The sequence below is a fragment of the Mycteria americana genome, chromosome 1, assembly GCF_035582795.1.
Source record: "Mycteria americana isolate JAX WOST 10 ecotype Jacksonville Zoo and Gardens chromosome 1, USCA_MyAme_1.0, whole genome shotgun sequence".
Taxonomy (NCBI): domain Eukaryota; kingdom Metazoa; phylum Chordata; class Aves; order Ciconiiformes; family Ciconiidae; genus Mycteria; species Mycteria americana.
In genome coordinates, this window is record NC_134365.1 from 39,984,113 (window position 1) to 39,999,066 (window position 14,954).

General features: G+C 40.9%; 2 protein-coding genes across 4 annotated transcripts in view; both read left to right on the forward strand.

Annotated features, from left to right (window-relative positions):
• Nucleotides 1-5,872, forward strand: part of NUP107 (nucleoporin 107) — a 31,066-nt gene extending 25,194 nt beyond the window's left edge. For both annotated transcript variants that reach the window (XM_075495340.1, XM_075495348.1), the window contains exons 21-28: nucleotides 225-375; nucleotides 1,406-1,512; nucleotides 2,499-2,601; nucleotides 2,780-2,940; nucleotides 3,195-3,320; nucleotides 4,058-4,171; nucleotides 4,465-4,632; nucleotides 5,552-5,872. In XM_075495340.1, coding sequence (XP_075351455.1) covers nucleotides 225-375; nucleotides 1,406-1,512; nucleotides 2,499-2,601; nucleotides 2,780-2,940; nucleotides 3,195-3,320; nucleotides 4,058-4,171; nucleotides 4,465-4,632; nucleotides 5,552-5,659 — 1,038 coding nt within the window. In that variant the 3' untranslated portion in view covers nucleotides 5,660-5,872. The remainder of the gene's footprint in view (nucleotides 1-224; nucleotides 376-1,405; nucleotides 1,513-2,498; nucleotides 2,602-2,779; nucleotides 2,941-3,194; nucleotides 3,321-4,057; nucleotides 4,172-4,464; nucleotides 4,633-5,551) is intronic.
• A 1,392-nt stretch (nucleotides 5,873-7,264) lies between these two features.
• Nucleotides 7,265-13,666, forward strand: SLC35E3 (solute carrier family 35 member E3). 2 transcript variants are annotated; one of them, XR_012774602.1, is made up of 6 exons: nucleotides 7,265-7,765; nucleotides 7,940-8,050; nucleotides 9,525-9,683; nucleotides 9,904-9,973; nucleotides 10,618-10,700; nucleotides 11,171-11,208. XR_012774602.1 is itself a non-coding variant. In XM_075495362.1 (5 exons), the coding sequence occupies exons 1-5, from the start codon at nucleotides 7,376-7,378 to the stop codon at nucleotides 11,355-11,357; spliced, it is 930 nt and encodes a 309-aa protein (XP_075351477.1). In that variant the 5' UTR covers nucleotides 7,268-7,375; the 3' UTR covers nucleotides 11,358-13,666. The 2 variants fall into 2 exon arrangements, 1 of the variants encoding a protein (XP_075351477.1); XM_075495362.1 differs by lacking the exon at nucleotides 9,904-9,973 and having other exon boundaries at nucleotides 7,268-7,765; nucleotides 11,171-13,666.
• Nucleotides 13,667-14,954: the final 1,288 nt, after the last annotated feature.

Consider the following 14,954-nt stretch of genomic DNA (forward strand, 5'->3'; position numbering starts at 1 on the left):
AAGAGATACATGGAAGCTTTCCTAATAAGCAGAGTTTCTGTCAGCAGTGCTTAAGAGACAGTTTTGTTGATCCTTGTTTAGAAGCTGAGAAGTGGAATCTTCCTATATCAGAACAAGATAATCAGAAATTTGTTACTCATTTATGTTTTTACATAAAACATGTTTTTACATGGTTTACAGAGGAATATAGTATGTTTTTCTAATATTTGCTTCTTATTCTGCAGCGGATGATATCTGAGAAGCACACAGATTTAATAGCATTTTATGTTAGCCACTTGCCCCCAGACCTAGCTGTTGCTCAGTATGCTTTATTTCTCGAAGATGTTACCGAAAGCGATCAACGCCACCACTGCCTTGAATTAGCAAAAGATGCAGGTGAGATATGCTGATATTTGAATTAGCATTTTATATCCTGGGTTATTTTGTCTTTCAGTAGTTTTTAATGCAAAACCTAGCTATGAAGATGATACTGTTTCCTTCCTGTGTTTCTTCATGTTTTCAATTAAATGAAATTAATTTGCTGATCCCTTCTTCAAGTAGGTATATTGTGGTTTTTAAATAACCTGGAATTGCAGTTCTTTTTCTGAATTAAACTGAATACCACTTTTGCTTCTGGATTATGTCCAAACACAGCAGGAAGTAAATGCCAGCTGCCTATCTCATATATATGCTCTGAAGCTTGACGTGATCATATTATTTCAGAAAACTAATTATAAAAATACATAGCTGTTTGTGGATTTAGGAAGGTTATGAGTATCTTAAGTTTTTTGTCCTATTTATAGTGCTTTTTCTTAGCCATGGTGGGTTGCTTGCATTAATTGTAAGCTTCCTTCCAGGCCTATACGTGAAACTAAAGGGGACTACAGTGAAGCAGCACACTGTCCATTGTCTGACAATGCCTCTGTGCCACTCAGAATTCACAAAGAAATAGATTTACTGCAAAATTCAGTGTCTAACTTTTCTTCAATCATTTTTTAGTCATTTTATTTTAAAAATTTGGCTAAGGTTTCAAAAATAAAACATCCTGCTTCAGCATCTGTAAAAGAACTATTCTGAGCTTTTCCTGGTACATTCCTGTCAAATCATAGTCTTGCTGACAGAATTGTAGGAATCACTGGTCTTAGCAAATATATCTATATGCTGGTCCCCAGCACAGACTGAAAAACTTGTTACTTGTCTTACTCTCTTTTCCATGTTTGATGTTCTCTGTTATCTCAAATATCATTCTTCTGAAATACCTGCAATAAATTGCGTATCTCAAAAGCTTATAGTCTGACAATGTGAGTGTGAGCAGACTGATAAGAATTACTAGTAGTAAGGAGTAACATCAACAACTGCAGTCTGAAATTCATTTTGTGGCAAGTTTGAGTTCATGATCGCGTTACATGGTTCTCTCTTAACCTAGGTCTGGATGTCGCAACCATAACAAAAACTGTTGTTGAAAACATCCGCAAGAAGGATGCTGGTGAATTCAGTCACCACGACCATATGTTAGATACAGGCACAACAGAGGTGAGTATACTTTGTAGGGCAGATATTAAAGTTCGCAATCATCTACAGAGTCTTTTACCATATATGATCCATATTTCTCTTTCAACAATGGTGGAAATTGCCTTGAAAAGCCTGTGAGGGAAATGCACTTTCCATGTGATCAAGTGAGGAGTTGAATTGCACGAATTTGTAACTTCTGTTTCTACATCTCCTTCTAGGCTATGGTGTATGTTGCTCTGCAGCATGTCTGTATGCAAACAACAAGTGAAGAAAAAGGCCATGAAATGACTATAATAAAATACGTTGTAGCTGAGAGTAGGATATTATTGTAGCTTCTAAGAAGTATGAGGATTAATACTTTGGATCTCAGATGTACCTTGTTACATGCTCAAGTGACATATTCTAGCTGTGACAGACATTGCCTTTACTGACAGTTTCCTTGTCATCTCTGAGTGTTGGTTGGATCCAACTCAGTACTTCAGTGACAGTGAGGTACTGTTAATAGCTTGCATTCAAAGTACTGTTTAGAAAGCAACTGATAGTTTGCAAACTTGTGGCAATTTTTTTGCTGTTCAGTAAAAAATGTAAACTCTCTAAGCCAAATAGGTAGTTTATCTAATGCAACAGTCGGAAAACTGTGGTTGCAGGCTGATGGCACCCCTGAAGATTGTAGCAGGGGCTCCATAAACTATGTTTGTACGGTGTATTCGTATTAAAGTTTGAGGAAGATGCATGGTAATCCATAAAAATTTTTGAGAGCTGATGCTCACCCATTGGTCCGAACATCTTGGAAATACTTAGAAATGGATTTTTGAATGATTCTACACTGCAGAGATTGTTTTCTAAGCTTTTGATACTAAAGTTGTGAATAAAGCGATCCTTGTTAGTATGTCATAATGCTATCCAAAGATCTCTAGAAACTTGTGTATTTCATTGACCAGATTTAATGTGTCTAACATCAGCTGTATGCTTGAAATGTTAGTGAATCTGTGTGTTGGTTTTTACAGGCGGATCGGCTGAAAATAGATGTAATTGACTGGCTCGTATTTGATCCTGCACAGAGGGCAGAAGCACTTAAGCAAAGCAATGCAATCATGAGGAAGTTCTTGGGTATGAAACTTCACAAATATCGTAGACTTTTTAAATCTTGTTTTTGTTCTCATTGGCTCTTGGCACTACATTTGATACAACTTTGAATCGAGTGTATTAAAAAGCATGGGTTTGTCAGTTTATAAAAATAAAGTATGGTAATTGCAAGGCTGTTGATACTCAGTTCACATTGTCATAGCATCCAAGAAACATGAAGCTGCAAAAGATGTGTTTGTGAAGATTCCCCAAGACTCTATAGCAGAAATATATAACCAATGGGAAGAACAGGGAATGGATACTCCACTTCTAGCTGAAGATGATAATGCTATAAGGGAACATTTATGTATTCGGGCGTATTTGGTGAGTTTCAAATATGCTGTATTCCAAGTTATTACTTAGAAATAATGGTGGGTTTGCCTTGGTGGTGAAGCTTTAGGCTTTGTCCATTTGAGCTTTGTCCATTTGATTTAACTTCTTATTCCTGGATGCACTATACAACATAGTGAGATTCTTTTTATACTTAAAAGTAACTTTTGGCTTTTGTGCTTTTTGACATTCTTGTAATTATATAAATGAGTCAAAAATGTCAAAACACTGTTTCCAATGCAATCCAGGAAGCCCACGAAACCTTCAACGAATGGTTTAAACACATGAACTCAGCTCCACAGAAGCCTTCTTTGTTACCACAAGCAAGTTTCACTGAAAAAGTGGCCCATGAACATAAAGAAAAGAAGTATGAGGTAGGTAAAAGTTCAAGTTGTTACTTACTATAAACATCTACGTTCTTGCTTAGGAGGCGGTCTTAGTTTAATGAAACAGAGAAGTCTGCTAATTCATATTGCTTAAGAACACTTACAAATTATTCTATTTTTATGTTGAAAAGAGGGAGTATGATATAGTAATGCCACTGCACAATAAATTCTCATGCTTTATTCTTATATGACTCAGCTTTACATATAATATTGTAGAGTGTAATAGTAAATATTCATTGTAATGTGTTGATTGTCAATGTTATTAATAAATCTGAGTACTTGATTTTGCTATTAACTCTTCCCTGGAAATGGAGGATGAAGGCTGTCTTGTGTTCTTGCATTTGTCACATTTTCTTCTGTAAAAGATGCTGCAGTTCTGTTTGTTTTGCCAAAAGTTCTTTTTGCATGTCTGGCCAGTATGAATACACTGTATTCAGTTTATACAAGTATTTGTAATATCAGCATGGCAGAATAAGTTGTTTAAAATTATCTTCCTCTAGTGGCTTCAACTGCTTCTGAACAACCTGTCTGACTCTCTGGACAGGGAATTAAGCAAGGATGGAAATAGCTGTTAGCAGCAAGCTTTTAGGTTTTGGCAATTGGCTGAAGATTCTAATTTGAATTACAGCTGCACTGGCTGTTGCATGCTAGGTGAAGAGTCTGTGTTAAAATATCCTTGGAAATTATCCTGTTCTGCAGTAGTTTATTTTTTGGTTTTTTGCCAGATGGACTATGGTATTTGGAAAGGCCTCTTGGATGCTCTTACAGCTGATGTGAAAGAGAAAATGTACAATGTGCTGCTGTTTGTTGATGGAGGATGGATGGTTGATGTTAGAGAGGTAAAATGAATTTTTATATCATGGCATAGACCACAAAGCCAGATTGTACCCAGTTGTACCTTTGTCATCTTTAGTTTCATGTGCTTCTGTTTACTCTGTTATAATTCACTCTGGCCTTGCTGTGACCAGTTACAGATTGCTTCCCCTTCAGTTACCATATAAATCAGATCTGGCAGTGCAGTCTGGGCTGGTTAGTCCAGTTTTTTGCCTCTGACGCTGCTAATTATGTGGTTATGCTGACTTTCCTTTTAATAATACTTCATAATACTAATATATTATTTTGCTATGGTAAGGATGCTGAAGATGACCCTGAACGAACACACCAGATGATTTTGCTGCGAAAGCTGTGTCTGCCAATGATGTGCTTTTTACTGCACACGGTGTTACATAGTACTGGACAGTATCAGGAGTGCCTACGACTGGCTGACATGGTTGCTTCTGAGCGACACAAGCTTTATACGGTGAGTTATTGAGATCTGCAGACAGCTTAGGTTCCATTTTAAAGCTCTGTGGGTTGACTGTGGAAGAAGCTTCTATATAGAGAGGAAGATGCCATATGCTCCTTAACATCATAAGTTTCTTCATCTCTTCCCATTCACTGCAGCAGTAAAGGGTTTCCTTGTATGCTGACTTAAGGAATCAAAGAGTTAACTTTGAAACACTGAAGATGATGCCAATGTTTTGACAAGCAGTTCTTCTGAGTAGTGCAGTTACTAATTTTTTGCATGGGGGCTATTGAATTGAAATAAGTTGAACTGTAGAATTGTAATAGATTTTTTTTTTATTTCCATTACATTTCAGAACATTGTATAAGCGGGTTTTGTTTTGGAGCACTTGGTTTACCTAACCTCTCCCTCCAAAAAGGTTTACCTAACCTCTCCTTCCCTCTCTCCCTCCAAAAGCCTGAAAAACAACACAAAAAAAACCCTTTATCACTAAAAAAAAACCCCTAAACCACAACACCCCCCCCACACACCCCCACCCCCCAAAAAAACCCCAAGGATTAGAAACCTGAAAAGAAACAAAGAAACATCAAGGCTAAGAAAAATACTGTGATGCATTTGCCTGGATTGGCTTAAGATCTCTGCCAACAATAATAGGAAGATTAAATTTGGCTGTTTACCAATAATCTTTGTAGTAGTTGTGAGACAGAGCTATCTTGAGACTACCTTCAGGTTTTGGATACTGCTACTAGCTTCCAGTCCTTTCCTAAATGCCATTCTGAAATGTCTGGTGTTCACGCTGTCTTAAATAGAAAGAGGAAAAAAAAAAAAAGAAAAAAGAAAAAATTCAGTAACTTAATTAATGACCATTTACTTTCATATCAGTGCTATTCATTGCAAATAATATAACTTCATTATGTCTTTTTTTTATTCTTAGGTATTTTCAAAAGAAGAACTCCGAAAGTTTCTACAGAAGCTGAGGGAATCTTCTCTGATGCTTCTGGACCAAGATCTTGATCCTTTGGGATATGAAATTCAGTCATAGGGCTTCATGTAGATACTTGCAAAAACTTCTGAACATGGACATTCTGCTTATAAAAAAGAACAAAACCATGACTCAGATAAACTGTTCCGATCTTTGGGGGAAAAAACCTAACCCTCAGATTTCAATTTCAACTTGAAAAATTCTGACCAACTTCAGGAGGATATTTCTTATACAACCTTTTTCATAATTTTTTTTTCTAATAAAAGTGCTTCACAAATAGACAATGTTTGTTCCTTCTAATCTATAATGTCATTATATAAATATGGTGATGGTATGAACCTCCTTAATCTCTTTGCTACATGCCAGAGAGCTGCCTGTAGACTGGAAACACGACTTGGGAGGAGAAGAATGTGCAAGGGTACAGTGGAGAAGAAAGGGAGACTGGAGGAGGATGTATGTGGAAAGCAGGGGAGAAGAAAGCAGATGCAGGGAGCTGGAGGAAAGGAACATCAAAGGAAGAGAGAAAGTGAGGGGCTAGCACCAGCCCTTCAGAAGAGAGAAGGGCTTGCTTCAGGGCTTGTACTGTTCTCAGGTGCATGCGTGGTGTAGTTGCTAAAATGCCAATGTAATCCTGAACCAGAGGAAAGGTGATCATAGAATCATAGAATGCTTTGCATTGGAAGGGACCTTTACAGGTCATCTGGTCCACCCCCCCTGCAAGATCAGGGACATCTTCAACGAGATCAGGTTGCTCAGAGCTCCATCCAACCTGACCTTGAATGTTTTCAGGGATGGGGCCTCCACTACCCCTCCGGGAAACCTGTTCCAGTGCCTCACCACCCTCATTGTAAAAAATGTATTTCTTAAATCCAGTCTAAATCTGCCCTCCCTTAGTTTAAAACCATTGCTCCTTGTCCTGTCACAAGAGGCCTTGCTAAAAACTCTGTCCCTGTCTTTCCTATAGGCCCCCTTTAAGTAGTGGAAGGCTGCTATAACGTCTCCTCACAGCCTTCCCTTCTCCAGGCTGAACAACCCCAACTCTCAGCCTGTTCTCGTAAGAGAGGTGCTCCAGCCCTCGGATCATACCTCAAAACTCCCAAGTTTGAGATTCTGTAGAATTTATTTAGAGACCTTGTTCTGGCCCTGTTTACATGTTTGAACGCACATTTAGCTGCTTTTCCCTTAGCTGGAGATGGCAGAGGACAGAGCTGTAGTGCAGCTAGGCAAGGGTTCCAGCTCTTTCACCCAGTCGGTGTCTTCTGATGCTTGACAAATAACGTAATTTGTGCTATACCTATACGCACATATATTTTTATGTGTGTTTATAGCAATACCCAGTCCGGTCGTTGAGAGGTACTTGTACCTTGGAGAGAAGGTGTGTTTCTGCCCATCGCTGGACTGTTGGACAGGGGGGCAGAAGGTGAGGGTATGCCTGCGTGGGTGTACTGGGGGCGGGGGGGAGGTCCTGCATTTCGCGTGGGCCGCGGGGCGTTTTCCGGTTCTCTTGCTCCTGTAAGGGGGTCCGCGGAATCGTGGCTGCCGGCCCCTTACGGGCGGCTGCACCTCCTCGCCCTGCCCGGCCGCTGCCAGGGGCGGGCAGAGCCGCCCGGAGCCGCAGCTCCGCCCGCGGGGCTGTGCTGGGGCGGGCGGGGCCACCGGAAGGCGCGAGCCCACGTGTCCCGGCAGGGGCAGGCGGCGGCGGCAGCGGCGGCCCAGCCGGTACGCTGGCGGCCGGCCGGCTGCCTCAGCCGCTGCTGCCCGGCCCCGCGGGACGCCATGGGCTGGATGCCGGCGCAGGGTCGGCTGGCGGCGGGGCTGCTGGTGAATCTGGCCGCCTCCATCTGCATCGTCTTCCTGAACAAGTGGCTGTACGTGCGGCTGGGCTTCCCCAACCTCAGCCTCACCCTGGTGCACTTCGCCATCACCTGGCTCGGCCTCTACCTGTGCCAGGCGCTCGGCGCCTTCGCCCCCAAGAGCTTACAGCCCTCCCAGGTGCTGCCGTTGGCCCTCAGCTTCTGCGGCTTCGTCGTCTTCACCAACCTCTCCCTGCAGAGCAACACCATCGGTACCTACCAGCTGGCTAAGGCCATGACCACGCCGGTCATCGTGGTCATCCAGAGCCTGGCTTACGGCAAGACCTTCCCTCTCCGGATCAAGCTTACCCTGGTGAGGAGGCGGCGGGGCTGAGGGGAGCGGGGAGGGGCTGCCGTCGCCTCAGGCCGGGCGAGCGGAGGGGGGGGCGCCGGGGCACCCCGCGCCCCCCCTCCCTCCGCCCGCCCGGCCTGAGGCGACGGCCGAGGGCAGCGGCCCGGCCTAAAAACCCTCTCTCCTCCTCCACAGGTCCCCATCACGCTGGGCGTCTTCCTCAACTCCTACTACGACGTGAAGTTCAGCGTCCTCGGGATGGCGTTCGCCACCTTGGGCGTCCTGGTGACCTCCCTCTACCAAGTGGTGGGTAATGGCGGGGGGGAAGGGCGGGAGCGTTGTGGTGGTTGGTCTTCAGGCTCTTGTCCCTCGGTTAGATCACCTTTGAACAGCACCCTGCCTTTCAGGAAACCCTCCGTACTCTGTTATTTATTAAAAAAAAAACCGCAAACCCAAATTGTGATAGTCCACCACAACCCCTGGTAAATTGTTTAAGGAACTGATCGTCCTCGCTGCTAAAAATTGGGGTGTCGTCTTTAAACGTGGTCATGAGCATATTTTCAAGGCATAAAGATCGCTTCACTGGTAAAACTCTTTTTCTAGAGAGCACGGATTCTCTCCTTGCTGAAGCAAGTGCCTTGCATTTGGGTCCTTTCCTGTAAAGGACATTTTCCAGTCCTTCAGTTAATCCCATGGCTTATCTTTGAGCTATTTACATTTTATCAGCATCCTTGTTCAATTTCGACTATACACAGTCTAAGGTGTTTTTGTAGAGGGTGCATTAATGCCAAATATAGGCACAATATAATCTTTCTGGCTGATTATGCTTGAAAAAATAAGTATGTCCAAGGACTGCCTTAGCCCTTTCTGCTGTAGCATTGTACTAACAGCTCACAACCAGCTTGTTATCGTCCATGATTGTAAAAGCATCCTAAATTTGAGTCCCCTGTCATGTTGATGTGATAGTCATCAATTTAAGTGTGACTCGCTTTGTAACAGATGTACCATGCCTCCAAAAGAAGTGAGGCTCTTTGACCTGAAGTGTGCAATATGATAAATAATGGGCAAAGTTAGCAAGTTTATATTGTATACACTGGAATCCATGTTACCCGTGAATGTGATTTATGAAGTATTAATGTAAACTTCACTCTTCAGTATAATATAAAGCTGCATCATTTTGCCTATAGCATCCGACTTTGAATCCATAGATAACTAATGTTGTCTCTTAAAGCGTGCTACAATTGTCAATATTGAAATGAAATCCAGTAAATTTGGAATAAGCTGGCAAAAAAAAGGCAAACGTTTACTGGTTTTGTTAGCTTCTGTGTGGAGGAGAATGAGAAGGAGCAAAAGCAGATCCCTGCTTAGGGAAAGGTGCTCAGCTCCATCATAGACAGGATCTGGAATTTGTAACAAGAATAAAAGGGAGCTGGCGTTTTCTTCCCAGCTCTGCTATTTTTTTGTTCTTCCTCAAGTATAATACCTTATCCCTAGGCTATGGGAAAAGGAAAGGTTAGGCACTTAAGGGGGGTTTTGCTGCCCCTGCATACACTTTCCTCCTCACATAACTGCACTCTACAGTTTGTGTGCTCACAAGAGACAAACATGTAGGCCTCTGGTTAGGTGAAGGTGGAAGATGATGCTCAGCAGTCCATTTATGTAGTATTGTCCACATGAGACTCCCTCTGTGTTAGTGGCCAGTTTACTTTTGCTCAAGTTTTCCATTTATGTCTTTTTTTTTTTTTCCCTCATGTTTAACAGCTTTCTCTTTTGGTTTTAGTGGGTAGGAGCTAAGCAGCATGAGTTGCAGGTAAACTCTATGCAGCTGCTGTACTATCAGGCACCAATGTCCTCGGCTATGTTGTTGTTCATCATACCCTTCTTTGAGCCAGTCTTTGGAGAAGGGGGAATATTTGGGCCCTGGACGCTTTCTGCTGTGGTAAGGCTTTTATTGACTTTATTTAAATAAATAATCATAATTGATGTAGTTAAATTTGATACTAAGATCTGTTTCTTTGTGAACAGATTTTTTTTGTACAGTCATTGACTATGATCAGATGGTGTGTGCAAGAGAAAAAAAAAAACTTGTTGCGTCTGTCCCACTTCCTCCCAGAGGAGTCTGTCAATTGATTTACCTCCTTATTCTTGTTTCTGTTTAGAGGGCATCTGAACAACAGGAAAATCTGACAAAATCCAGAAGCTTCCCCTAGTGTATTAAATTAAAAATATGTAAGTGCCCTAGTTCCAGCTCTTACTGTCCACTCAGAAAAGAGACAAGCATGCTCACTTCTGACACTCTCAACTCTTCTGTGGAAGGATGCCAACATTGGTCGTTCTCTAGAATTGCTAGTTTATTTTCATCAAGAAGGCTGTAATTTCTTTCTTTATCCTTCTGTTCAAAAAAGAGCCAGTGGCATATTCTTACCACTGCTGATCGTGCCACTCAGTGATGGGTCATTTCTTGTAGTGCTGCAGTTTATGAATGGAATAGTAAGTATTCACAATAATAAAATTGGATATTTTTCCAAAATAGTTTTTTGTGTGACCATAAATAAGACTTTGTCTCAAAGGTAAAGAATACAACTTCTATGTGTATGAGTAGCAAGATTTTCCAAATCACTCTTAAATGTTCACTGTAAAAGGAGAAAAGGCTTGTGGTTATATCAATATATATTTATGGACATCATACCCTGAGCTACTTATACACATCGCTAATGTCTGTACTGATTTGAAGCTGTTTCTATTTTTGTTCTCCATATGTTTTTCTTGCCTGATACTTCGCATTTGAAAGTAAAGGAAACTAAATAACCTGAAATGTATCTACAAATGGCCAAAAGCGTGTCAGATTACTGACTGTGTCCATTAATCCACAGATAATGGTACTGCTGTCTGGTATAATAGCCTTTATGGTAAACTTGTCCATTTACTGGATCATTGGAAATACGTCACCTGTCACGTATCCTTTGTAACATTAGTTGTTTCTCCTGTTTCCAGATGAATTATGTTAGCATTCATTTGGGCTGATCTACTGTGGGAAAATTGTTTGGTAACCTGCCTGCTTTATCTTAAATTATGAAGCTGGAAAAGCACGTTCATGTTTTAGTGTGTTTTGTTTCTTTGTTTGGGGCTTGTGTAGATATGGTGGTTAACTTACTGACGTGACCTTCATACCTACAAAGAATATTTACCCACACTTTGGCTACCTTGAGGAAGCGTTGGCATGTCAGTTAGTTTGTAGTGTACGATGGGTGAAAGGCTTTACATGGAGGTTGATTCTCATAGCTGCAGAGATGCGGGAAAGTTGCATGAGTTGAAGTCAATGTGACATACCATTGCATGCTTTGGATGTAATTAATGAAGTTCCCAAGTGTTTCTTTTTACAAAAAATAATACTGATATTTGCTATTATCCTTAACACATGTCTAGGTATAACATGTTTGGACATTTCAAGTTCTGCATCACCCTCCTGGGAGGGTGCCTCTTATTTAAGGATCCACTGTCTGTTAATCAAGGCCTTGGGATTCTGTGCACGTTGTTGGGCATTTTAGCGTACACCCACTTTAAGCTTAGCGAACAGGAAAGTAGTAAGAGTAAATTGGTTCAGCGTCCATAAAGCAAGGGTTTCTGGAGATTAATAATATTGTGAAGGAAAACAAGTATTTAAATATGCATTGATTCTAGAATGCACAAAATTGCCTCGTTCATTTAGATCTATGGTTTTAGTTTAACCGCCAGGATCGTTATTCTGTAACTAAACCAGACAAACAGAATTATGTAAAATGCTGGGGTTTTGCCATCTCAGTCCGTCCTATCGTTTTCATTAAATTTAAATAGTAACTTAAAAAGAGAAAATGGTACACTTCAAATTGCTGTGGAAATTGTACTGAAGTAATTATATTTTTTGCATACCAAATGAGATCGTGATGGCTACAGTTATAATACAGAGAGAGAGAAAGAAAAGGAATCCTGTCTTTGTGATTATGCCAGTATTACTGTTGTGAAGAAACTTGGAGGCATTTTTATGCAGATGGTCTGGTATGATGCTTCCTCCTTTTTGTCTGGTGAATGATGAAGAGGAAACATACTTTATTCAGTAGTTTTAAAAAGGGCTGCCAAGCTCATTCCTATTTCTTCTATGCTTTCTTGTGTATGTTTGGCTTCAACACATTGATAAATTTTGGCTGAAGAAAGTAGATAAAATTACAGGTGGAGAGAGACTGGAGGAGACATTGGAAAACTTGAAGCCACAGGCCAAGCTATGGAAAAGCAGGAAATCACATCTAAACAGTTCATCTTAAATTTTTCTTTTGGTCCATCAGGACATCAGTGAAGTCATTCATGTTTTAGAAAATTCTGTTACTGCTTTATAATTTTCTCTATGCCAAAACCACGGCTTTACATGAGATCTTGTAAATACTCATGAGCCTAATAAAATCTCTGATTTTGTGGTAATAACCAAATATTTTGCAGCCCTTGCACACAGACACCCATGCTAAAAGTATTTTTGGAGAAATCTTTGGAAAGGTCACCATCTGTAATGGACGTGGAGGTTGCCCGCTCCTCTCTCCTGCCTTCAACCCCACCTCCCTCGCTGCCACACCTTTTCCCCAGAGTTACGTTCAGTGCGATCTGCAGATTTGTCTGCTGTTGTGTCAGGGGGAGGCCCAGGGGCTGTCTGGGCAGTGCTGGCTAGGCAGCGTTTCCTCAACAGACTGTCCCCGGAAATGTATCAGAGTGACTGAAGAGTGTGAGGTGGGACCTGCTCTAATTTGGGAACGCTTTGAAAATTGTTTTATGCCAGTATCAAGCACTGATTTTGACAACGTGGAAGGAAGAAGTCGAGTGCTGTTCTATTTAAAAAAAGAAAGAAAAAATAACTGCTTTCAGTAAATCTGGTGAGAACATATGTTCGCCGGATTTGCAGGGTTAGAATTTATTTGCAGTATCCTAATCCTTACATTTCGAGGTTCGTTTTATCTTCATCTACCTCTAGCAGATTTAAAGAGGGGAATTATGTGAACAAAACCAGGTATTTAAGTTTGACAACCACCGACAGAAATGATATTTAGTTCCTCTGAGCTTTTTACAATATAGGTAACAAGTCTTTGTGTAAGACACAATGCAGATCTTCTCAAGCTTGTAAATTATTTATTCTGTTACAGAGTTCTTGATTTAAGAAAAAGTTATTTCTCTGTGTAACTTAAGTTTACACCGTAATACTCTATATCATTTCAGAGTTAGAAATACCTGAATAATTTTACATCTTTACCAACTGTGTCTTAGACATTGTACTGGTCCAAGGATAATTTTTTCTATACGTTTTTATAAATCTATAATTAGTTTAAAAATACAGCCTGGACTACTGAAAGATGCGTTCAGACAGTCTCTGGATGCATATCCTTCAGTACGTACACAGAGAAGGCCATTTGCATTAATTTGTGCTGTGCACAAGTTCTTCTAAAATGTAGATAGACTGCAAAGACTCTTACAGTTAGAAAACAACAACTGAATTAGAAGCCTGTATGTATGACAACAATATTTGGGATGAGACTGATGTAAATATGAAGTGTTAGAATGAACAAAAGAACCATGTCTGAAAATACAAAAGACTCCTTAAGGAGAGGAGCAGATCTGCAAGAGAAAGTTAACAGTATCATTAAAACAATACATTATAAATACAGTCCGTTGCTGGAATGTATTAAGTTGTGGAGGTCACTTAAGTGACGTGACTTTTTTCATACGTTCAAGAGCTCTCCTTTGAGATTTACCTGTTGTATTTAACAAATAAAGTACCTTGAACTTTGTCATATGGTTCAAAACATTAAATCCAGGAGGCTTGTGTAATCGTGGGATAAATAGTTCTTTGTATGTATTGTTTTCTTTGGATACTATGTGTAGGGTGGGAATAAATTTTTAATCATTTGACTGATACCTGTTTATTGCAGGGGAGAACAGTTGTTCTTGTCTTTTTTCATCTCTGCTTGAATTGCATACACTTTGGGGGTCTAGGTGTGTATAAGACAGTGGTGCCACTTGGATTTCTGTCTACATAAATATTTCAAGGAGTTGGCATGTTTTGGGGCTGAACTCATGACACAAATGAGGGAGGCTGCATGGCTTCCCTCCCCTGGGCAAATATGGGGACCCTCATGTATGTATGCACACGCTTGCCCACTGGCAAACTGCTTGTGTGCTTTCTTTCACCCCGTCTCTTTCCCCCACCCAAGTCCTTCCTGAATGTTCCAGTCTCTGCACGTTCTCCATTTCTTTCTCTGTCCTGCACAAAGGTCCCCAGTGCCGAGGTTCCTTGGTCTCACCTTTCCCCTGTGCTAAAACTGCATGCTTCCCTGGCTGCTCAGACCTCTCCGTCCACCCCTTAGCAGAGAAGTCCCGATGCTTTCCCAGTGGCACTGGGGAGGAGGGCAGGAGCAAAACAAAGTTAACTGTTATGATACCAGGGTAGGGTAACTGGCAGCAGCCAACTCCTTCACAGCCAAGTATATGTAGAGTTTTGTGTTAGGGGGACTGAATCTTTCTTCAGGAGATTGTAAAACAACAAAGAGAAGGAAGGGGTAAGAGAGACTTCAGTTTAGGTGGTTTTACTGCAAGCACTGTGATAATTTACTTAGCCAAACTTTTAAATCCTGAGGTAAAAGTAGAGTTTAATAAAAATTACTGATACTTAACTGGTGGGAAATTTCCTTATTCTAGTTTTTACTGTATCACTTCAATATATTTTCCTGCTAATTATATATATTTCAATTCAGTTTTGGCTTTCTGAAGGAGAAAACAGCGACTTGGCATCTTTAACAATATGTAGTCATCACCCTGTATGTGCCATTGCAATTGGAGCCATACTGTACAAACCCCGGTGTTTGCTTTCTGCTTTTCATTTTACTTCATAGTCTACATGTGACTAAACCATGGTAACGAGATGGACCTTGGTCCTTTTCTGTCATTAAGTACTTTGCTTCTTATATTAGCATTCTTTACTTTAAGAAGCTACCATTGATGTAGTTCCAGTGGAAAAGCTAGCTTAGATACCAGGGTGGCATTTAAAAATTAGAGCAGATCCAGATGATTCTGATTAAAATATGAGTGACTGGTGGTAAGTTATCTTTGCTAGCCTTGTCCTGGAAAACACTTTAGAACAACATACACGAGTTTTTCCTCATTTTCCCCAAAGGAACAGGGAATACGCCTTCTCTTA